Source organism: Pteropus medius, unplaced genomic scaffold (genome assembly GCF_902729225.1).
Source record: "Pteropus medius unplaced genomic scaffold, Ma_sr-lr_union100, whole genome shotgun sequence".
NCBI lineage: Eukaryota > Metazoa > Chordata > Mammalia > Chiroptera > Pteropodidae > Pteropus > Pteropus medius.
In genome coordinates this window covers 12,209,159-12,235,456 of record NW_024349800.1, presented here as the reverse complement: position 1 = coordinate 12,235,456, position 26,298 = coordinate 12,209,159, and the positions used below count along the sequence as shown (strand labels likewise).

The window sequence follows — 26,298 nt, the reverse complement described above, 5'->3', positions numbered from 1 at the left end:
CCGTTGTTTGGTAAATGCAGTGTTTTGATGTTAAAACCAGCGGATGTTTATAGGTGCTGGGGACGAGTGTTTTCTTCTTGTGAGTAAATTTTGGAGAGCATGGTTTTTGCATGAGTGAATTTAGGACCCAGTTTTCTTCAGGGGACTTGGCTAATGAAATTGAATTTGGTTATCAGATGATAAATTGATAATATAAAATTGTCTTTTTATAGGTTAAAATTGGTCAACCATCAACAATTTCATACTGTTCAACCAAATATGTGATTTTGTTAAATTTAATAATCTGGATTTAGATTATGTTGCAAGACTGAATCTTCTTTATTTTGAAATATGAGAATATTTGGGTAAATTTTTGGCCCTTTAAACTATCTTCTTCAATTATGTATTTTAGTGACTGCCTTTGTACACTGTTCCACATTTTCTAGATTTTTGGGGTAGTGTTTTTATTTATTCAATCAAAAACTGAATGCTTGCTCTGTGGAGAGCACAAGAGAACAAAAAGAAAATTAAATGACTCATGACTTCTGCTTTCAAGGAATTCATAGTATAGTTGGACAGACTGGTAAACAAATAATTACAATAGAATTTAATAATAGCGATAGTTGAGATTTTTACAGAATTGAAAGGATGAAGAATAGGAAAGCATAATCAAATTTGCCTTAGTGAACCAATATAATTTTCCTAGAAGTTGATAATTGATGTTGGTGTTTATGCATAAAAGAAAAGGGAAGTGTATTCTTGGCAAAGAAAACAGCGAATGCAAATGGATCGGACACTAAGAAATGAAGGATAGTTCTCTATGGATTTGCATAGAATATAAAGTGGGGTCAGAGTAGTAACCGGTTGATGATGTATCTGGAAAGGTAGGTAAGAGATAGATTATGGAAGCATTAATATGGCTGTGAATAAGGTATTTAGATCTCGTGTTGTAGGCTATGGGCACTGTCAAAAATGTTAAAGCAGAGGACTAGAGTGACTTAGTTTTGTGTTATAGAAAGACAGTCTGCAGTGGGGTCCGGGAATGTTAGAGAAAGAGCCACCATTTAAAAGTGCTGACAGGGTTGAAATTTGCACTAGCATTCAGACTTGCTTTCTAATCATCTAGGTGAACAGGAGATAGCCTCACTTTTCCATTTGTGTGGCCCAGTGCCTTGCTGATTCTAAAGGTCAATCAATGAGCCTCATATATAATCTTTACAATCATGTGCATTTTTTAGGTGCCTATGTCATATGAAACATAAATTGTAATACAATCTAGCATGACAAATGCCAATTAAGTAGTTTCTTAGAACTTCTGGAAAAAACTCACTAAGGGTTTATTAATTTAGTGAATGTTTAGTGCCAGGAGCTAGTGATAAAATATTGCATAAGACATGGTCTGGACTCATGAATATACATTATAAATATATTTTTTTCCAAATACATGAAAATCTCTGTATATGTGCTTGCATGTATATGTGATACTAGTACAAATACAGCTTGCAATTCCCTAAAATTATATTTCAAATAATTTCATGTATTCAGAATCTTGTGATGCAAAGAAATCTCAAACTAAAAAATTTATTATAATTCCAGTTTTTCATTTGCATTCTTAAAGATATGTTAAAGGAATGGAATCAAATCAGCCTGTGAATTTACACATTTGTTGAGATACCAATGATTCCATATAATGCCCCAAACCAGAAGTAAACATTCTCACAGAATGCTTCCCTCTTCAAGAGCTTAATTCCTTTACTTTTGATACTTTTTCTCTTTCAGCCCTCATTAATTCTCTTCAATCTTTTTTGCTTCTTTAATCTCCTTTCACAATTAACATCTTCCCTCCTTCCCACTAATACCCTCAGTCTTTCATTACTTAGAGAAATATGTACCTCTGTCTAGTTCTCAGGCCTCTGGAGAGAATAATGAGCATTTGCTGCCTCCCTTCTAATCTCGTTCATCCTTGAACCCTCACAATCCAGTTTGTGCATCATTTTTCCTGTTCTCTTGAAAGCTGCCTCTGATCCTGCCTTCTCACTCTTGTAGTCTCCGCCTATACCTTATATATGTAGGTAGGCCTGGGAGATTTGGGATTATGACAGTTTTTTTTTGCTGTGGCTTCTCATTTTTCCTCTTTGGGAAATTTATTTTTTCTAAAATATATGCTGTTAAAATCTATTCTCAAGCAATCTCTCCTCACCTCAAATGCAACATGCTCAAAATGTGAACTCCCAAATTTGCCTTTTTTTCTGTTCTTGCTATTTTGAATATTGGAGTTAATCACATCGTCTTCTACTCTAGACTATACCAATAGTCTGTAACTCCTCCCTTTCATACATACAGACTATGTGTAGATCAAGCTTTCTTTCTGAAATGATCTAAAGCCTGTCCTTTCCCTTACGTCCCTGCCTTCTCTTCCTCTGTAGTTCTGGCATTCTTAACCTGTGCTTGGCCGAGTACACTATATCCTTACTATGATGGCCTTCTCTATCCCAATATTTCCTGTCCACACAGCTTAGGAGGTTAACCTGGGATCTGGGGCGCCTATCGGTCAGCAATGTTCTGACCAAGATACTTAAATACAATTGGCTTCTCAGAGCGTGCAACACTTTTTGCAATGCATTTAAGCACATTTATGAAGTGATATCAATTTTCCTTTTTAGATCTATATCCTACTAGTCTCCCCATCCAATATTTCTTACCCAATAAGCACTATGTTATCAATATAAGTCCGACATATTCCCAACTTTGTCCCATTGCTCACTAATTTTTTTTTTTTACTTTTCTATTTACCTTGAAATATTTTTTCCCTCGGTTCTATCAACCAAACCTCTACCTGTATTTTGAGAGTTAACCCAAATACTACCTCCTACCTGAATCTTTCTTGGATCCCCTAATCTAAGCTAAACTTCATGATCCTAGGTTATAATAAAAGCACTGTGTAATTCTAGCACAACTCACATATTCTCTCTTGTGTTATAGATAATGTATATAGATGTATATAGATAATGTATATAATGTATATAGATAATGTGTCTGTCTCCCAAACTAAATGGTAAGTTTATTTCTCCCTCCCTTTTGTCCCCTCCCCTCTTTCTTCCTTCTCTCCTTTATCTTTTCTTCATTTCCTTCTGCTTTTCTTTCTTCATAACTTTCTTCAACATATATTAAGCCTCTCCTTCATCACGGTGATTCCTGCTTTCAGTGCTGACAACGTATCCGCAATGAACAAGCCAGACACAATCTTTACCCTCATGGAATTTACAGCTTCAATGGCAGTGGTCATGTTATACCCACCTATTTAGTCCCTGGAATATAGTATATACTTGATAAATTATGATTTGAATTGAATATCTATGAGGATTGAAATTTAACTGGAAACTCTCAAAATCATGGCCTACTCAGAGACTTTCAAAAGACCTGTGATAATAGTTCTTTATTGAATCAAGAAATATTTGATTGAGTGCCTACATTTTCATTATATTTTTCATTTTCCTACTGAGATTGCATACTTTGTATTACAATGATTATCAAAACTACATTTTGCTTCTAGGAAAAAAAAATTAACAGGTTATAAAACAGTAAGTTCAAATGACCTTAGAAGTTTTCAGTAGTAATAAAAAATAGTGAGACACGTAAGTAATTGCCAGTGAATTTTACCTCATTTGTAATGAATTACTTTTCATAAGTGAATGTCAGAGCCAGTTTTGTTTGTATGTATCTTTCACATGGGTCTTAAAACATGACCTTAATTAAAATAATTTATCATAAGAATTATTAATATCAAATAATTCTTACAAATTTGTTATGATGAAGATGATGTCAATTTTAGTTATGAAATGAATAAACATATATATTGTAAGATCATATGTAGTTGCCAGCTTTTATCAGAATGCCGTCATGAGAGTTAGAATTCAGGAAGACAGAGTTTAGAGTTTCCTAGAATTCTACAAGTCTCTGATTTCCTGTTTTAAAAGATGATTTGTTCTCCCTTTATCACAAAGAGAGAAAGGTAGGAGTATTCCTTGCTTATAAATATGATATACTTACCATGTCCTCTGGAAAACCAAATATCTTGTTATCTAGTATTATAAATATTTATTTAAGTCACATTTAGAAGTTAAAAATTAAATATTTTAACTTCTACTCAGCAAATGATATCTATGGATATGTAGGATTGAAGCTCGATGTTAAGAGTAGATAATGTAAGGAAATGGGAAACAAATTATACTTTTCTGAGAATAGACATGTTTCTCTTTAGGTAATAGTGACCTGTCTGGTGAATTGCTGCTATAGTATACCAAGTACTGCTTATACAATGTGTTATCTGACAATTCGAAATTTCTCGTGTGATAGAACTAGCCATTGACTATGAAACCAGTACAGTGGTAGATGTAACATTGCCTATGTGAACTAGGTATGCATTGTTTTATTTTTTTCCTATGGAATGATGGGAAAACAGGTATGGTATTATTAACCATATAGATCTTATTTTATTTATCTTCCACTATTCCTGGATATTTCAATGTGAATAAAAGGTAAGTATAAAAAAAAAGAGTAAATATATTAACAGGGTCAAAGATGTGTTTACAGAATCTATGTATGTGTGGCAGGGTAGCATTTTGTAAAGGCAAAAGTGGTTGTCTTGTTAGTGAAGAGACAGAGGGTCTGGCGCAGCTCTGTCTCTATTTACGATGTGTGTCTGGGTTAGAAGAAAAGATTTCCAAGACCCTGTCAATTCTTATGTCTGAATCTGCTCGTTTACTGACTATATATTTAAAATCTAAATTTATCTTTTAAAATCTAAATTTAACTTTTGTTAGGCAGTATTGCTCACATCCATGCAACTGGACCCTTTTTGATGTGACTTTACCGTATTATATTTCTTGTAATAATAATGTGTACTATAATGATAATGTGAATCCTTTATTCTTTTTGCAAAATTTATATTCCTTTTGATTAGAATGTGAATTGAAATTCAGTTTGAATCACAAAATTATTTTCTATATGATACTTAATTCTGAATATTCGTGTCTTTTGATATGAGGGGACGATAACAATAGCCTACATAAACGGAGTTCACAGCTGAAATTTGTGACATGTTCTCCCTCATTTAATTTTTATAACCACCATAGCATATAGGTACTTTACCAGGGTAAAGTCCCATTACCACGGTGGTTAAGCGAGTTGTCTAAGGTCATTTAGTAAGTTGTGGATTCAAAATTTATACAATCTTGACATTTGATCTAGAGTTTATCCATGCAAGTACTTATAAAATAAAATTCTTTGTGAGAAATATGTTTTCTACCAAGATCCATTATTGATTCTGGAATATACAGTTAAAGGAACAGGTTTATGGGAGTGATGTCATGGCCCTGGCTCTGCCATTTGTGCTGAACAAGAAGTGACAGCTTCATCAGTTATGGGGATAGTAATGTAAAAATAAATAAATAAATAAATAAAGAAGAAGAAGCAAGGAAAAGACCTGCTATCATGGAATGATAGCAAAACAAAAGAAGGCAAGAAACTGTCATTATGGAATACCTATGTATGTTTTCCACACACCCTGTGGCATTTAATGTTCTTACCAACTCTGTCGGACACAGGTAACAGGATTCTCCTTATTATAGCTGGGGAAGCTGACAGAAATTAGTTCTTGCAAACAGAGGCATCTACCTAATGACAGAGAGCAGGTTAAAACTCAAATCTTAAACTACAAAGCCTATATTCTTTGCCCTATACCACATTTCTGCTATTGCTCTTAATTTTTAAACTTTATTAAAAATTTTTGTTTTACCGTTGATTCCAAAGAGGGATGTGAAAAAGGGACCATACAGCACTTATATGACAATAAACGTGAACTTGTAAAGCTGCTGTTGCCTCTCTGTCCCTCAGTCCTTTCTCTCTCTTTTCTCTTCCCTCTCTTGAGCTCTACAGTTTGTATCAAATTTTCCTACACACGTCTGCATCCTTGAGAAGGAAGAACATGAGGCAAATACTTCTAGTACCATATCAAGGCATTAAATAATATTACCGCCAATTTTAACCACCTCACTGTCACAGGAAATGTTTAAATGTCTGTTTAAGTGACCAGTTCTTTAGTGCTAGTTGTCTTGTATATATTTGATTGTCGACAGTCCAATGAAGGATATCATCCTATATACTTTATAGGCATGCCATCTCATTATTCTGTAAATATCTCTAGCTGGAGGTGTAAAAGAAAACTAAAAGCAATTGAGTGCTATTTCATGTTTCTGTTCTTGGTACCTCTAAATAGAAAAATCAGGGTCACTATTATAATTTTATGGAACTTTTCTGTACAAGGACTTCATTACGAAAAGTATAACAGTGTCTTAAAAAATATTATCCTCTGAATCTATGTACATGTAAACTGTTGAACTAGCATGGGAAAGATGTTAAGTGATGGGAGGTTTGGAATAGCAATGTAATTGGGCTTATCTTTGAGGCCGTTAGCTATTTTTTTCCATATCCCCCAAATAAGCTTTTATTACAGGCCTTGTTAGTTGCTCTCCAATAACCACTTATCACTTCCTTTCTTTATAACAAAATCTTAATTCTGTTGAGGAATTCACATTTATCCTCCAACCATATGCTTAAGAGGACTCAATCCTATTTCCCATTCCAGATTATTCTTCTGTTTACTAAAATGTTCAGGTGTTGCATTCTTATCATTATTGCAAATAGAGGTACAGTGAGCACAATAAAATGATATAGAAATTTCTTTTTACTTAATAGTATGTATATAAATTTTTTTTCTGGTATTTTCAGTGTGCTTTTGAACACTTTGAAGTTTTCCACAACTAAAATTGACAAAGTATATGGATCAACTTTCTTTATAATAATGATTAAACTTGTAGATAATGCTCAGATTTTCATATCAAGATGGAAACAGCCTGGGGAATGGGTCACTTCTGAAATACTTAGCTTTTTAATGGCATATATATTAGACCCTCTGTGATAATGAACACTGTTCTGTTGTCTTATTAGTGGCTGAAGCTTTTTAGTGGCTGAAGAAAATGATTTGCTTTGACCGTCTCATTATTTGGAAGAAAAAACTATTGCAGAAATTTTATGTCTATTTTTGCCATGTTAAACTGGAAAAGGCATATTCCAGTCTCAAAGGCTTTTCTTGAAGGCCTTACAAAGCAGAGCTCAGTATCTGAGTTTGTTTCCAAACCTGAATTTCTCGAGTTTCGGAGAGACAGACTTCTATTAGGCCACCAGGCTAGCGCAGCAATGTTTAGATATTATTTCAATCAAAGAACTGTGTTCCATTACCCTAGGATCTGTGTCAAGCTGTGGATTAGGTTAAAAAAACCAACAAAAGCTCCTGGTGGTTGAAAGATTATAAGTATTTTACTACATTACTGCATTGCAGGCATGAGCACGTTCTTTCAGCATTTTAGAGTTTCACAATGTTACAATTAATTAATTGTGTCTATCTAGCTAAAACACTAGTCTGCAGTTACCATCTGCACTTTTAATAAATCTTTTGAATTCCCTTGATCTTTCTTTTTTCTTATCCTCTGTGCACTAAAGCACAACTTTCCCAAACCCATAAAACTTTGACTAACGGAATAAAGAATTAGATTTGAGATACCTGTTTTTGTTACTCTCCCATGCTTCTCTGACCTTTGGGTCACTTTCTTAATATACCTCAACCTTTCTCAAAAATGGTAAATGAAAAAACTGAAATTATAAAGCATGACTATCCTTGCTATGATTATTAAAACAGTTATCCACAAACGTATATTACTAGCCATTCACTATACACGTTCAAATATAGTGTTTATTTTCCAGAAAGTAGTTGATGTTTCTTCATTGTATTTTACTTCTTTATTTTTTTGTTCCCCAACTATAGGCATATATACCAATTACGTAGAAAATACAGTGGGGCAAAAAAATTATGTTTATCAATCATTCTTTTGACAATGTTTTTCCTTATAACCTTTGAGAGGCACTTTATGGTTTCTTGCATGAAATCAAAACTTACTCAATGACTCTAAAACTCTCCAACAATTAATGAAAACTAATTGTCTCAATTTGCTTTAGATACTGATATCCATATCTAACTGTTATTAGAAAACCTATGTTTTTATCCTCAATATTCTATGCGTAGAACTTGACTTTTTTCCCATTCATAATTCACTTTCAAATGTCTTTAATCTCAGTATTTTTCATTTTCTCCAAAGTCTCTCTTGCTACTCTTGGCAAATATAGAAAAGAAGCAGAGCTGCTGGCATAAAATTGCTTTATCTTGACCCCAGTAGAACTCATTGCCTGCCAGCTGTGCGGAGCGTATTTCTTAGTAGGGAGCCTGGTCTTGCTTTCACCTGGTGCTGCGGGTGTGAGCAGCTATCATGTTTGGATTCAAAGGTGGCCGAGATAGCATCCTGAGGACATGTTCCTGGAATGAAGGAGAGCCCAGTTCTGTGCAAATGCCGCGGGTGGGAAGAGGGTTGGGTACCCTGCTGAGAGCATTGTGATTTGTGGGTGGAATTGGGGCGTGGAGGCCGGGGCTCCAGTAGGAGCCCAGAGCTAGACCTCCTTCTTTTCTGTTTGAGAACATCTAAAGTAAGATGCAAAACATGGCTTTCACCCCTTCTCAAAGCTTATGTGAACTCTGTTAGGGTGACAGAGGATCTACTTTATTTATGCTGTGGTGTGGAGATAAAGATGTTGGAATTGAGATCATGATAACTTTTATACTCAACACAATCCCTCCTGTTAGTTCAGAAAGACTCAATTCATTGCTTCTCTAGAAAATACTGAAAAACAAAACTGCCCAGAGGTCATTCATTGCTGGTTGAGAGTACCAGCTGAAAGGACTTGTTCCTCTTAAAAATTTTAACTGCATAACAATTAAATGAATTATTTTGCTACTAGTTTTTTTCTAAAACTAAGAGGATTTTTTTTTTTTTGGTATTAAAACAGGGCAGATAGTACATAAATAATGTACTTATTAACAATATATTTAATGAATGTTAAAATTACAATGGAATTTGTGGAATAATGGCAAGATAATAAGACATCATTTTTTGCTAAGCAGGAGGCTACAATTTAAGAGTTAGAGTTATAGAGAAAACAACATTTCTTCCTCCTCCTTTTGTAGTTTTACATTTAGCTAGAGAGATTGTTCTCTAAGATTCAACACTTAAAGAATGCATTTTTTTTATATTGTTCAAAGCTGACCTCTCCTTTTAGAAAAGTTTATCTGCACTTTTTCATCTGTTTAGAAACATACATTTTTGGTTAAGAGATCGAAGACAATCTCTCTTTGTCTTTTTTTTTCCTTGAGCTAGGGAGGTTGAGATAAAAAAGAATGACTGCCTTAAAAGTCACACATGGCTGTAATTTAAGATTTTTTCCCTCTCATTGTCCATAACAGTTGAAAGAAACCTTCAATGAAAGTTTATTAACTAGGCCAATGCCTGAGGCAATAAAGGTTCATTTATTACCAGTTTCTTGGCTGTTTTTCTTCTTCTATTTTTCGGTTAAACTCATAGCGTAAGATAATACTTCACAAAATTAAACCTTTGACCTTCTGTAGAGTTAAGTCTCCTTTGATTAGATAAAGTCACAATTTATGGTCCAGCATGAGGTTGCACATGAAATGAATAATGCAATAGACTTCGTGCGGACTGAGAATCTATTGCTTTTGAAAAGATGAATGCTGTTTAAAGGGGGAAAAGTCTGCTTAAGTGTGTTGTCTTTATTCAATATGCACTTTAGCAATATTTCAAAAGGCTTTACTTCCAAGATAAAGTTATGTTTGAATTTTCTAATTCTCATAAGAAAGACGTATGGTAAAAATACTGCAAAAAGCTTTTGTAACTCTTTGTAGGATTGGTATAAGAGTGATTATGCTACACATTCCAGGTATTACAAAAAACGAATTATAAAATTAAATAATTGCATGAGACAAATGACCATTGGCTTTACAAATGGAGTTCTATAATGATGGGACAATTAGAATAGTATAATTTGTGATAACATTTGTGTAGCTATTAACATGGATTAAATAAAAATGGTATTTAATAACTTTTAACAAGGAGTAAAGCAAAAAAATAATATGCTAATAATAACAACATTAAACTGGGTTCTTAATTTTAAAACCAATGCATAGGAGTTCAGTTTCTGGTTATTATGATATAGTAACCTTTGAGAATAATAATGTTTTTAATTTTGTTTTCCTTAAGCCATGTTATAGATTTGAAATGCCATAACTCACTGTCAAAAGAGTGATTGGATATAGTTTTTTAGATATTTCTCTCATTTTTCTATATGTACTTTTCAAAATTATTTGGGAAAATTGAGAAAAATCACAGATCCATCAGTGAAAACATTTTATTGGACTTGCCTAATTACTACAAAAGAGATATACTTTCAGACTCAGAATTAATGTTTAATTCTATATTCAGCCCAGTGGAGGTAGAGAAATGTGTACTTTGTACAGGTCCGTGTTTTTAACAAAGCTGTTGTGATTAGCTGGTTTTTAAATTACTAATTGGCATGCAGAAGTTGAATGCTTGAGAGAAGTGTTTTAGTTTTAGTTTGGTCGTTTTCAATTAGCTTAAATTATTTAAGGTGAATAAATCTACTGCAGTGATTTAGTTTCTTTTAATAGAATCTCATGGTACAACATAAATTAGGTCAAGAGAAGACTGGATCAGTATAGCTACAGACTTTGCTTCTAAGCTGAAAAAAATATATAAGGAAAATTGAAGATTTGCTTTGATTTACTGTTGTTTTGAAATAAAATAAAAGTTCTATCAGAATACACAAAAGAGTCACATTTCTTGCCACCTTAGGAAATAAGTGTTTCTTTCTGTTGGAATGATTTTTGCAGCTAAAAATAGAAATGAATAATATAATACCAGCCATTGGTAATTCTTCCTTGACATCCGTCGCCTCTGCTCTTAGGTGAGCTGAGTTAAATATACTAATCAAACCTCGGAAGGGAAATAATTTTAACATAGCGGTTTTTTCTTGAACAATAAAATATAAGGTTACCTCAAAATCGGACGACTTAAGTAATTTGTCTAAATTACACTAAAAAAGTTGACTATGATTACAAGCACTACAATTTGCCTATCACCATTCGCATTTTTTTGGTACCCAAATGAGAAAAATATCGCCTTTGTAGGTTAATTATGGAAATTAAGATGTTGATATAAATGCAAGAACTTAATGACAAAGGAGTAAAGAATACATTGCCTCGACTAGCCCCAACCCACACCCCGACCTCTTCAGAAAGTGTCTGTATAAATACATTTGTTTCTTGAGTTGTTTCCTTCAAAGAAAGCTAATATTGTTATTTATATAAAAAATATGGCCATATCTTCTCCAGCTCTTTCTATCTCATTGGATAACTTCTCCCAAACAAGACTTACATGTAAAAATGGCCACCTGTGTTCCACTTTTTTCTTAACCCTTCTCCTTACCAATAATCACAGACTGTTAGAGCCCCACATGCTACCTGGATTCTGGAAAAAAGACAACAAAGAAGACTTACTGACATATTAAAGGATTTAGAAGAGAATTTATATGGTGTCGGAGAACATTTGAGGGAGATTATTCTTAGGCTAAAATGCCAGTGGGGTGACTCTTGCAGGAAAGTAAATTTATGACACTGTTTCCTCTTTTCACTTATTATACTGCCTGAACTGTCAATATATTGACAAGTTACCTCTTTAAGAAAACTTTCTTTCAGAATGCCACTTACTATCAGTTACTCTCAGGCTAGTAAGAGCTACCTGCCTGGAGTCAAGGCATTCAGTAATTTGGGGTGATGAGTCATGTAGGTAGTTAAGAAGTATTTGGCCTTAGACAAACATGGGGACATTTAATGCCCAGTATATTGGAGGATAGAATAATAAGAAATAATGATGAGGGTACTTTAAAGGAAATTAGAGTCAAAGTTTATATATTTCACTTTGTTTTTATTTTTCTATATTCAAAATATATAGAAGAAAATAATTTGTTCTCTCTTCTCTTTTTCCTTGTTGTTCCATACTCTTTTAAGATATAGGTTTCAGGCTAATAGAAACACTGTATTTCACCAGTAGTATAAGTTAAAAGTTTGATGTATAATTAAACTTTAATGACCATTGCTTCAGTGACAGATATTCTAAATTCTATAAAACTAAATCACAAATGAACATTTAGATCAGGTTCCTAAGTGGAGTCAATTTATACTTGTGATATCACCTGAATGTCTATAACCTTGACTTTTTATGCAATTCATAACTACTTGAGCAAAGGAGATTCGTTTTCTTTCAGTAACTCTGTAGTTACTGTGTTCTGTCTTTTTCTTTTTACATTTATTGACAGAATTGGTGTGGCTAATGCTGAAGGGGGAGTTAGGGAATTGGGATTACTCTATCATTATTTAATGGTGTGACTTTATAGAAATGATTAACCTCACTGCTGCTAAGTTTCGTCGTCAGTAAAATAAAAGGGTCGCATTAGATAAAGTTTTGCTTGTCTCCTTGTTTTATAAGTCTAGACCCCATGTGCATGTCTAGAGATATTTTTCTAAAGGCACAAATGTTAAAAAAGAAAAAGTAAAAGTGAAAGTTGTTTATTCAAGAACTTGCTGTACCAAGTTCAACTTTTCATAAATCACCTGTTTTATTATTTTAAACGATAGTAATTTGAAAGTTTTTATTCTTTATGTTTCAGCCCAATTCTATCAGTTAGTGATCAGAATTTGAGTATTTCAAAAAACTTCCATGGAAATTCCTCAGTGATTTACACGTGGCCAGAAAACATCCCCCTCGTTATTCCCTCCTCCTGACTGCTCTACTGCTCTGACTTCCTTCACTCTGAGAGACTGCAATTCTAAGCTACTCAGAACAAGAATATGCTACATTGATGTCTATTTGATTTATTAGTCATTATCAGTATTATAATAAACTCTTCCTATACATTTCTCCAAATTAGTGGGGTTTATTTGTTAACCCAAACATTTTAAGAATCTAATTTAATCAACTGAAAAACTGAAAATTGGTATAAAGAGTGTTCTATTAATGCCCTCAAAGATCAATTTTCCTGTTCTTGGCAGAATATAAATGTGTTTCAAAGGGCAAGAAAAGTCAGTCTAATGGACATTAGGAGACAAATTTACACTCAAAATCTTCAGTCTACCCTGATTCACAATTAAGTTAGTTATTCTGATTACTTAACATTTCTGTTATTTAATCATTTAAGAGTCAGAACAGGCATGTTTCAATCACAATTTTCATTTATTTAGAAAGCATTGAGAAATAAAATAACTGAAAATTAGTATCAGTTTTTTTCTAGACAGCTGATATTTCAATAAGTGTAGGAAGGAAACAGAATAAGAAAAAGGTACTGGTGTTTTCAAGTTGTTATTATTGAGCCAAGAGTTATTCTAAGACTTGGAGTGATTTCAATTGAGTTGTAATTCAAACTCATATGGAGCTTACAATGCACCTTCAACAGAGTATTGCAAAGAGTTTATAGGAACTGTCAGGAACAGAAAGATTACTTCACAGTAATGACTGTTGAATTGGACTCTGCTTTTTGATGTTTTACTTTCTGAATTGAATTGTTGGACAAGATTAATTGCACACAGTGAGAATTTTAAATGAATGACTATGTAAAGCATTAAGTTTCTCTGTATGCCACTTGGGGAAAAAAAGGCTAGAAGGTTTAAATGAATAAGTGTATTTAATGAACAAAATGCCTGGGCTAATTTTAAAATTCCTTTACTAACATCCTTTATTGAAAGGATGTTATATTCATCTGTCTTGGTTATATTGCTCTGGTTGAAGTAATTTAATATTCCTGCTTTCTGCTAATCTTCTAGTTCAACAGAAGTAAACAATAGGTTTCATAAATTAAAAATACACTCTTCTGAACATGCTTATAAGATTAAAAAAACAAGGCTGTAAACATTTATGACTGAAACAAACTAGATTGTTCAAATACTGCCATGATGTATCATGTATATCAATATGGCACTGATATCAGTTAGAATGCAAACAAGGTTTTAAATGATGTGCCCCTTCATTTCAGCTGGAGAATCCGCTTCACACCATCTGCCTATCAGATGGTTAGGAACCAGGACTGCGTATTAATGCCACATGTTCGATTTTCCTCCTTCTTGTAATGGTTAGATTCATATTGCTAATAGCTGTGCCTGAGCACTGTCGATGAAATTTCTGTGACGGTGGAGTGATGAGATATTTATAAGCTGCCTGTCTCCCTGAATAATCAGTAGGAAGAATGCCAGACATAAATAACTTATCAATTCCAGAATATTAATAATAACTATCATTGGCTATAATCTACTACATGTTTAAAATGTTTTTTTTTTCTAAATTTGGGTAAAGTGACAGAGATTAATAAAAAGCCTATCATATGGAAGCTTTGAACGCTGACTATCTCTTGCGTATAACTCATTTTATTTAACTGTTAGGTTTTGGAAAATGCATTTTATATGGAATGTGATGTAAAAGTAGACAACATATCAAACATTTGGAAGTCATCTTGATGTCTTTGAAACCAAAGATCAAAGATTGGACCTTTCAAGTTAATGAGCAAACAAACAGATCAGAGAAAGAATTTGACAGCAATATGTCTTTTTTATTGATATTTATAATCTACAGTTGTAATCTACTCTTTATAACTAGGGGTACTAACTTATTTGAAATAAATAGAATGGGGATACTTTTCCCTTTTTAAAGAGAGCGATCAGGATTGTATAATGGCATTTGAAGGAGTTAAAGGCTGTTTTGATAAAAGTCGAAAGCAGAAGAAAATGCTATCTTTGCAAAGTAAAGTAAAGCTCTTAAGTGCTAATAATGCTTGTTTCTCTTCTAAATGATAAACCTATGGATTGGTTTTAGGATATTGAATTTGAAGTAGCGAAGGCTTTGTATCTACATAGCACAGAGTGGAGATTTAGTGATTTTATGATAAATTTGATCAATGTAGGCTACTAAATCAAATAATTTGATAGAAGCATGGTTTTTAGATCTCCATTTGTCAAATGGCTTAATTTTCACTTTACTTTGTTAGGTAGCTTTTGTCATATTTCCATTTTATGAGTAGTTGAACAAAGGCAAAACTAAATAAAAGAACATGATAGATATCGTGGTTTGCTTGACGATATCTACAGCCATTTGCAGAGGGCTTAGTGTGTGCCCATGTGTTGCATGCCTCATTTCATCTATATTCTCCACAACGTCGTCTGATGTTAGAATTGATATGTCTGATTTTAGAGATAAGGATTTTGAAGCCATAAGAATATATAACTTGCTGCAGTATCCCAGATAAATTTAATGAATGTTGTCCAAAGTGTGTATGGCTTTTTGGAATGCTTTTCTTTCAAACACCATGTATTTACTTCTTACATGCTAGAGAGTTTAGACAACTAGTAATTTCCATTTAGTCAGTTTATCAACAAGAACTTAAAAAAAAAATTTAGTGGTGTACCAACAAGTGACAGTAAAAGTACAAGAACTCTATAAGCCAGGATCAAAATAATTTCTCACAAAGCTAGTTTTAAAAGATTATATATAGAGTTTTCTCTGATGGAGCAGAGCAGAATGGAGTCCATTGCAATGAGTTTATATCATAACTCAGACAATGATATGACAAGCTGTGTTTCTAAATTCTGTCTAAAAATCTATTCATTCTTTTAAATTGTAAGTGATAGTGTTTGTTAAGATCAAATAGGAAAGAAAAAGAAACCAAGATGTTTTCGATGATGTCGAAATATGGGCTCTAGCTTAAGTTTGATGTACAATCCCTTCCCTGAAGGCCAATTGAAGGACTGAGAGTGCACAGTGAATGACTTATTACTCTTCCTCTGAAGGAGAATGTCTTTTTTAAACAAAATATTTCTCAAACTATTATGTTCAACACTGGCAAATGAATTTTAAGAATACGTCAAAGTTTCCTCACTGTTGATGACAAAGTTGGATTTAAAATCTTTTAAAATAAAATTACACTACATTTGACTTCTCAGTTCAGTACATGTTTTTGCTTTGGTGCGTGAGATACTATAAATGTTCTTTGAGAGTGTAAAAAAAGCAAGGTCGGTAAGGTAAGATAGATGGGTTAATCATTCCTTAGAGTAAGAGTGTAAGAGTTTATTTATTCATTCATTCCCCGCCCCCTTCATTCCGATACATATATATTTTCCCCTAATGGGAGAAAGAAATCTGGTTAAAAATTTACCAATGAAAGAATCAGGAACAATTATTCAAGCCATTTAAGTAACAATTACTGTATATACCAAAGAGATTTATATATGTAGGTGGTGGCTGGAGCTAAAAACATGCATGACCTGCATCGATAACAGAGAAGTGCTGCAGGACTCGGCTGCCTCTTTGCTTCTGCCGTGTAGACGAAAGGTACATGACAACTCATTTTTACAAAGTGCATCACACTAGAGCAGTACGTTTCAAACTCTGATTCCTTAGTTCAACCTGATTTTGTATTTTAACATTTCTTTGTTGATTTTCATGTAAACTCACTCATGAAAACCACTGTAACGGTGATCTGCTTGGTTAATAATCTTTTATTGTAAGATGCAGACATGCTTTCGTGTAAATTCCTGTCATCAAAAATCTAAGGATGGTAAGCTAGCCCTAAAGTGACCCCCCACAGTCCCCCATTTGTACAAAAAAAATGGTACAAATGTACCAAAAAATGATATGTTTCCCCTCTCAGATTGCACCTTAAAATGACGCAAATAGAATCAACTAAAAACATAGAGATGCAGAGGTCCCAACCAGAATCTCAGATGGTAGAACTCAGCTATTTGCATGTTTTAAAAACTCCTTGGGTGATTCTAATGCACAAGAAATGGCAAACTCTCATGCAGCAGGGTTGAGAATACAAGGAGTAGTAGATCACTAGCTCTACTCTTTACGAGTGGAGTGGGAAAGTTCAGCTCTTTCAATAGGTGAGACTTGAGCTGATTCTTAAAATGTTAATAACTGTTTTCCAGGTAGACTGAAGAATCAGGAACCTTAGCCTGCTACTCCTAGAAGCATAGTGTTTAAGTCATGTGATGGATGCATGGATGGGGACCTAAGAGCTTTTCTAAAAAGTGGGAATAATGTGTGCAGTCTGGCTTGAAAGGAGGAATGTAGTCCACTGGAAGAAATGAAAGAAGGCCTATGTGTCTGGAGCACAGAGAGCAAAGGGAACTTGGGGGAACAGATGACATTATACAGATAGGCAGGGAACTGTGCACAAAGGGTCCTGACAGCCAGGCGAAAGCATCAGGTTGCTCCTAAGAGCAGTCATTGAATGCTATGATTGGATTTTCATTTTCATGATGTTGTGTTGACTCCTTGCTGTATGAATAATAAGAGATTGGAGATGGGAAAAGTTGAAGCTGTTAAGAGGCTATTGCAGGATTCCAGGGATGGAAATGTGGCAGCTTGCATTAGGAGAAGCCAGTCGAAATGGATAAAATTGGTTGAATTTGAAAGCTATTAAAGAATTAAATGTGTGTGACACACAGATTATATGCTATATCTTTTGGAATTTTATTAGGAATGTAAAACTGAAATAAATCGCCAAATGGGAAGATAGAAGAGCACTATAGATAAGATTAAATAAATAATAAAATTATAAAAAAGTAATTTTAAAAGTCAAGGTTTAATGCAGTCAGTTAAAGAAAAGTAGAGTTCTTGTAGCTGAGGGAGCTGTGGCCAGCTCATGATATCCTGCAGGAGTCATAGCTATGAATGGACTTGTCTCACTGAGGAACTAGAATTGTCTTTCTTATTGGAATACTATAGAATTATATTTACCCACAGCAAGGTAAAGCATCAATCAAAGATAAAACCCTAAAAGTGTCATCAATTGGAGATGGAATAACACCAGTAAATGCAGAGAAGGGACAAGTGAGATGTGCACATTTGTGACAAGGCAGAGTTGAGGACGAGAGATTTGCTGAAAAACACAAAGAGAATTTTAAGAGAACAGGAAAGAAAATGTTCTGAAACATCTTTGGAGGAAATGAGTAACTGGGGAGAAAATTCAATCATAGGAAGATGAGAGAATCAGTTCAAGTTTGGGACTTAAAAGGCGATAAATGCTCAGTCCAGATTCAGATGAATTCTTTGAATTTAGATCAGTGCCTTTTTAGGGGGCAGTTATCAGTTTTTCATGCAAAGCTCCAATCTGAAGGTCTTGTGTTGAAGTGAAAGTCGTCAAGGCCTTTTTAGTCTGATCTGAAGGAAAGGTGAGGTCTCCTAACCTCTAAAAACAGCAGTAATTTCTAGGAAAAAAGACTTTCCTGAGGCTATAACTTATTTGCTATAGTAACTAGAAGCGATGATTAGTGGGGAGGAAAAGGAGGAGAGAGTTGTTCAGTCTCTAATCCACCAGCTGGGAGTAGAAATAAATCACACAGATAAATTCAAACCAGGCTGAAGCACTGTAGTCAGAAACTATGAAGCAAAGAGTAGGGCGTGGAGGTGATGGTATATATCCTCTTGTAGACTGTTATAAAGTTTCACAATAAGGAGACATCTTTCATGCATTCCGGTGCCTGTTATTTTGGTAAGGATGCCAAGATGAAGTGAATTGACTTGGTAAAAGTTCACACAGTTAAGGAAAACAAGCCTCCCTGCTCAAAAACCTCTGCTGGCTATGTCTAGCCTATAAATAAAGGATGGCCTTAGCTTTCTGTCCTGTAACCTGGTCTCAAACTCTATTTCTAATCTCACGTCCATTCCTATCTCCTGTTCTCTGGCTGAACAGAGAAAGACTGTTCTGGACGAACAACTTGGCCAAGTGGATAAAACTGTCCCCTTTGGGACTAGAATGCCAGAGGATGGAAAGTTGGGGGAGTGAGTTGTGGGACAGGGATAGACCAGATAAGGACAATGGCACATGCAAAAGCTTGAAGAGGCAGGGCATGTGTGGGTGCCGGTGGCATGTTCAGTGTAGCTGGAGAGTAGCATGAGAACGAGGAAACTTTGGGTGATGAGCTAGCTTCACTCCTCAATGCAAGGCTTCATGAATGAAGCTAAGGAGCTCAGATTTTTTCCACCTTTATGCAGATGTAGAGGACTTTTAGCGGGGAATGACATGTTCAGATTGGTTTATTTGAGAGATCATTCTGGCTGCATTTCTATTACTATCCTCCGCATGAATTATGTTTCTGCTAATATTTAATTTGGGAGTTTAGAAAGCACATTCTCTATTATATCGATGTTGTTTCATTGGCAAGTTGGGAATGAATATATGTTATTAGAGTGTTGCATGAAGGAATCAGATACTTTAATATGTTTGTATGTGTGTTATATAAAATACATGGACTATTACATGAAAAATCAGATTTTGAATCACCTCATTTTTAATTTATTCTTTTAAGGTCTGACAGCAGCAGCTGCAGCAGCTGCCGCTGCTACCAATGCAGCTATCGCCGAAGCAATGAAGGTGAAAAAAATCAAATTAGAAGCAATGAGCAACTATCATGCCAGTAATAATCAACATGGAGCAGATTCTGAAAACGGAGACATGAATTCAAGTGTTGGTAAGTTTTATGTTCACTGCAAATGTTTGTGATTGTTTTGCTACCTCATTACTTTCTTTTCCAGAACAAACTATCGGTGACTCATTCAACAAGTTTAGTACTTTTTAGCTTCGAATACAGTATGCATTTTGCCTCTCTAATAACAAGCAGTTTAAGTAAATCATTACCAAGGTTTTTTATTATAAGATCAACTTTATGTCTATAACTTCTCTAAGCATCCAGTTAACATCTTTCATAACACAAATAAGTTTTTATAATCAGAAGTTTAAAATATGGATTATAGGTAAGGTGGTAGAAGAATATTTACAAACAAAACCTCACACTTTATCTTTTTTATTTTTTATGCATTTGTTATCAGATAAGAAATTTGCATTAGCAGCAAAACATATAACAATCCTTTCACGTGCTGCCAAGAATAAGAATAATATTGATAATTCTTTCTACATACAACCCTTAAACATTTCTCTCATATTAAACATATAACTCTAATTTTTCTTGATTTTTTTTCTTTCTTGAGGTATAGAGAAAGAGATGAAAAGTTTACAATCAGTATTTCAACCAAAGGAATAGCTTTCTCTTTGCAGAATTCATTTGGGTAATTTGTTTTATCAAACTTGATTTCGAATATGAGTTAACTTTTTTATTGCTATCTTTAGCATCTGTGTGTTGGTGAGACGCAACATTTTATTCCACCACTGTACTGTATCATTTCCCTTTAAAATGTAGAAACCATGCTCAAAATATAATTTAACAAGAGAAATTTGGATACTACAAGATATGTGCAACATACTATATCCAACGTATATCCACGAGGGACACAGTAATTCATGGCAGTACAATTAAATTTTCTTTTCCCTGCATCATTTTAACAGATTATTTCTTTAGATAATCAACAGCTCTCTACTTTCAGTCCAGTGGCATTTGGTTAGGGATATATGAAGGAATACTGTGGATTTTAGAATTAATCTCTCTTGCCACAGTTCTATAGAAGCACACACTAGACATGAATGTTAGGGTGGGAGGTCATTTTGAAATATATACACTAAGCACAAAATACCACAACTTTAGTGATGCCCAAGGGTAGCTTCTAAATTGAAAAAGGGAATAATAGAACTTTTTAGCAGAACTCCACAAGGAATATAGGAAAGGAGTGGCCGTATGGGCTTGATTTGAGAGTAGGTTAGAAAGAAGGTAGTGGCCATTCTGAGAAAGATGAAAAGACGTGGAAGAGAGCAAAAGACATGGCCCTAGAGCTGAGAGGAACCAGGGAAAACGTCGGCGCTTGCATTTATGGTGCTCCTGGTGAGAAGGAGGAGGCAGCAGATTGTTTAGGTCATAGTTTACAGACATACATTTAGACTTTTAAAAGTTAAACACTACTGAAGTAAAATGAAAAATTATAATTCTCTTGAAAACTATTAAGTACATTTTTTTTTAAAAAAATACAAGTCTTTGACTTTAGCTTGTAAAATATCCAATATTAGATACCTTTAAAAACAAATAATTGGCCACTTTAAATTTTAATTATCATTTTAAAATATAATCTGGGTTGTTTTCAAAAGTTTGGAAGAATAAGCCTTTAATTCACAGTGTTCTTAATAGTTGGTGTTAGGAAGAGGGATAAACAAATTATGCAATTCAATAACATTTAAAGCAAAATATATTAAAACACATATCTTTGTTCAAATTTCCTGAGCAACAGAGCAGCAGTAGACTTTGGAGAAACCAATAGACAGAAGATAAGGAGAATATGGCTTGTAATTAAGCACTGACATACATTTAATAATCGATATTACAGAATAACATTTGCCTACTGACTGAATTGTATTTCATCTTAATTATTTGGGTACATAGGCTATCATAATGACCTAAAAATATTGAGTTTTCTTTTATGTTTTAATTAAAAGCAATCATTTCTCTTCCACTAAGGTATTTACCTCGTAGTTTATATTGCTTTGCAGATTGGACATACACCATCCAATAGCAATTTGAACCAGGAGCAGAAATTTATTTGAATTGTCCTAGAGGGTTTTAATATTTTGAGATTATGTTAACATTGGTGCTGTTGCTAGTCCAAGTCATGTAGATCATTTATGTTAGATATCTATAGCTGATTTGGAGGGGGATGTTATCGTCATCATTTTTATTATATTTGGCTGTCCTCTAAGAATTTATGACTTATTTTATTTCCTGAGAGCACCCACCATCCTCCCTCATTATCTAGAGATCAGGAAAAGAGAGTTTGGGGAAGGGCACAAGGCAATGGTGAGGGTGGGGTTGTGCTTGCATAGGTCGAAGCAGTTGGTTATAGTTGTTGCTTTACGTGACACTGGTCTCTGATTCTGAGAACAGTGCCTGCCTCTTGGTAAATGTTCGCTAATTATTTGTTCTGTATTTTTAGAAAGTTATGTAAAGTTTCTGAATCTAACATTCTACACCTGGAAAATGGCATAAATAATACCATCTACGTCGTGGGAATTAAAGCTTGTATTTCTCAAGTGTTTATCACTTTGTTTATTACGTGTCTGCTTATCACCTTGCTTGGTGACCAGTAAGATTTTTCATTTTGGTATTGCTTTTGCTGTTTTTATTACTATTTCTCCAAACTCGCAGTCCTGAAAATTTTCCTTTTTCCTCTTTTCACAGTCATCAACTGTTTCCTCCTCTGTTTTCCTATTCTCTCTGCTAGATATTGTTAAGGTACAGCCAGCTGTTATGTCATTTGGATTTGGTTGTACGTTTGATTTTAGCTCATTCTAGGAACCCAAAAATAATCATGCTACAGTCCCAGCACTCACGAGGAATACAGTCCATGGGCGGGACGGCTAGGTGTGTGGGCAGTCATAACAGGAAGCACTGGATCCTCTAGGAGCATCAGTTAACATGAGCTGCTTAAGAAGTCGTACTGAAGCATAGAAATTCCAAATGGAATCCCAAGAATCTCAGAGGCCTATATTTCAGAATACAAACTTACGGCTCTCATGAATCTATCAGTTGGCCCTTTGAAGTAGTGAAACCCCTGAGAGAGGTGCTACTTAAATGATGTATTGTTGCTACTTAGCTCTGCCCAAATCCAGTGACATTTTTGAAGTCAATCCAGGGTTCTTTTTCTCTTGCACTCATTTGGCTCACAAGTTCTGTTAAACATTTTACATTTCCCTACATAAGAACATGACTGTGTTTTTGTTTTAGTTCTTTTCCCCTTGGTTGTAAATAAATCCTTGTTGCCCCAGAAAACAGATTTTGTTTTTGCTTGGTCTGGTTTGACTTAGCTTGGTCAGGTAAAGAGATATTTTTATTATAGATGATTCTTTGCAGTTCTTAATATGCAATGTAAAAATTAGCCAGAAAAGGATGTTTAAAGAAACCTTTGACACTGACAAATAATTACGGTATATCCCAATTTTGCATGGTAACCTTGAGCTCACATCCTTCCAATAGAATGATCACTTTAAGAAGAACTGAGGACCTCAGGATAGAGCCGACTGAGGCATCAGCATGCTGAGTAAAATATATGGCCGTGTCGCCATTCTCCCTCATCCACAATCAATTGGATTCTTTTAGTTTAATATTTACTTGCTAAGATGAGATGCTAGTCTGCATGGTGATAAACAGTCTGCTCCTGGCATCTGAAGGTGACCTGTCAGTTCATATGGACAAATCTCCTGCTTACTGAAATGTACAAAATAAATCATTAAAGCAGGCAGGTGCTCATTCCCAGATTTAAATCACCATAGATTTATGATTTGAATTAATGCTTCATTTGGCCATAGAAATAGATGCTGAGACAAATGATATGCACTGGTTGGGGTTTCCATACTGTAGCCATCCTGATATTGATTACTGAGATGTCTTTGCAATCTCTTGTTTATATCAAGTACTATCTTGTGACAGGTTGGCTGATATGAGCTACACTGCAGATAAGAAGGAAAAATGTCCTGGATTCTTTTTAGTGGCAACACTATCCACAACATCCAGGCCAGATAAATTGCTATTTTTTTGCTTTAAGACCTGATCTACATAACCAGCTTAAAAAACGTTTCTTGGAAATTGGGACTGCGATAATGAAAAGGCAGAATTTAAAACCGGTGAACCCAGGGTCAATTCCATAGAATCTATAGCTGCGTTTTTATCTGCTTATCTTTTTGCGTTTTTTGGCATCAGGCACATTTTTGAGGATACTAAATTAATCACAATCGATTTAATCTAAATAAAGGAAACATAATTTTACTTCTGGTTTTGAAATGATATATAAATATTGACATAGTAAGCATCTCTTAATAGTTTCTGTGTATTTAAATACTTGCTAAACTTAATATCTTACTCCCTTAACGAATGACAACACAGGAAATGACTCTTTAAAGATAAATACATTAAATACTATTCCCAAGTGCAAGACTTTGTGGACTATAATTTACCAAGAGGCAGGAAAAGACTGCATTTTTACTTCTCTTAACATTTTATTTAAGGAAAACACTATGTACACAGTTTAAAAAATACTCGGAGGACTTAAGAGGGACCTTTGCCACTAGCTAATATCTGACTCACAGAACTGGTAAACAGCTATCAACAATAGTAGATTGGTTGCTTAGTAGGAAATGAGTTCATATCTATTCAAAATGTGATCTCAAAACAGATGTCCCAAGAAAATCTTATTGTTTAAACTGTAGTCGTAACCCCCAACTGCTGTTGTTTCTTTAAGGAAGTGAAGTAATCTTGAGACTTCAGTCTTTTCTGGTTCTGAACACCAAGGAACATAAGTGGGAGACCGCTCACTGATGTGGTGATCCACAAACCCGAACACATTTCATACGCCTCTGATAAAGGGTTCTTTTTCATTTTTTCAAACTTGTAGTAGTCACAAAGACTTAGGAGTTTCAAGTGAAAACAAGAACTTGAGATTGGGATTAACAGCTGTGTTCTTCAACTGTGTTCCTTACTCTTTACTTCTGTCCATCAACCAACAAAACAACATAGATGAAAAGAAAAATGCCAAACAAACAGGGAGATAAAATTATCTTCCCTGGCTGACCATCCCCTTATCCTTTCTTTCTTTCTTTCTTTTTTTTTTTTCTTTTAACCATTCCTGCAGAAATAGAATAGTTTATACTGTAGTCATTTCCTTTCCTCTAACCCACGTGTCTATTTGGAAGGAAAAAAATAATTTTATGATTTTAGAAAAAAAGTCTTGGAGACCTTGAGAAAGCAAATAAAAGGAAACTGAGAACACAGGCCACCAAGCAGAGCTCTGCAGTTGCACACTGGATTCTCTGCCTTGGCGATGTTAATGAACTTCAAATCCTTCCTATAATTAGATGAGGGAATTGCTTATATTTTCAAACAGATGATGCTGCTATAATGAAACGATTGACAGGGAATTTAAGAGTGTCTACAGTAGTCATTTGGTTTCTGTTATAAAAAAAAAGTTTAAAAAGAAGATTGGCTTTAGACATAGGTCCTGAGAGAGGTAGTAATTTACATAGCATGCTATGACAGGTGTCTTTGTATAGTAAGGAAATAAAATGGAAGACTAGAGAAATGATGGGCAGGTATAGCAATTTTTTGGGGAGGGGGTGTCCTATGCTTATTCTGCTTAGGTTCTTTAAAAGGGGCCGAGACTCAAGAGATGGATCCGGATTGAGTGCACAGCTGTAACTGCTGATGAGCTAATTGCTCCTTATCTCTCAGCCCCATTCATCTTCATTTTTTACCAATTACTGAGAATTATCTGTGTTCTCAGTTGGATATGAGAGTTAATCCTTTTTGGTTAAGCTGGCAGTACTGTGAGCAGATTCCAAATCAGAGGGTGAAAAAGCCAAAGCAAGCTTGCTCTAAAAATGTCTCCAGTTCAATTACAGTATCACTGATTCATAAGAAATTTGCCATTGTTTAACAGATTAAATATGGAAAGTTTTTTTTTTAAACTTTCTTAATGTTTCTCTGCCTAACAATGATTTTTAAGATCCTTCTTCCTGTACGATGAGTAAAACTTAACGATATCAACAGCCAGGCTCTTGTAAACATTACTCAAGACTACCCTAAAAGGCCAGAAAAATTCTGACACATGCAATGAGAAATATTTGAGAACTGATAGCTGTCAGTTTATATATAAACACTTTTAATGGATTCTTTTGCTCTCTGTAACTTCATATATGGTAAGGAAAGTATGTCCAAACATAAACCTTTTCACAAATGACACATTGGTGGAATTTTAATGGAAAGACCACATAAGCATCACTCAAAAATGTAGGAACTGCCATGGTTTGTTATTCAATTGATTGTGAATAAGCCATATGGCTCACATCATTCCCTATGCAAAAGATGTCTTCATATCTTGACATTTCAAACAAAATTGCTTGTCCCAACATTAAAAAACTAAAAAGTAGTAAGCTACTCTTTTATAAATTCTAATGCTTTTGTAAATGTTTAATATTCCTGGTACTTTTTCTTCATTAAATATTTTAAATAAGTAACCTAATGCGAACATATAAAGCATAAATAGCTAATTTAAAACAAAATTATCAAAATAATTGTTATGTTAAAGTTGAAACATCTTATTACATGACCAAGATAAGTCCTAGATGCATCTACCAGCTTAGATAGGGATGCAGAGAACAAAATATGTCAGAAGATTTAGTTCTAGTCATCATGTAGCTAATAAATAACTTAGCTACTGAGATAAGTCTCTTAATTGTTCAGCTTTCTTATTTAATAAATAGGAAGCTTGATAGCCAATTACCCTCTAAAATTCTTTGATTTTGAAA

General features: G+C 34.3%; 1 protein-coding gene across 1 annotated transcript in view; it reads left to right on the top strand.

Annotated features, from left to right (window-relative positions):
• DACH1 (dachshund family transcription factor 1) overlaps positions 1–26,298 on the top strand; it is a 383,360-nt gene that overhangs the window by 185,506 nt on the left and 171,556 nt on the right. The window contains 1 exon segment of the mRNA XM_039886825.1: positions 19,373–19,534. Within this exon segment, the coding sequence (XP_039742759.1) occupies positions 19,373–19,534 (162 nt within the window).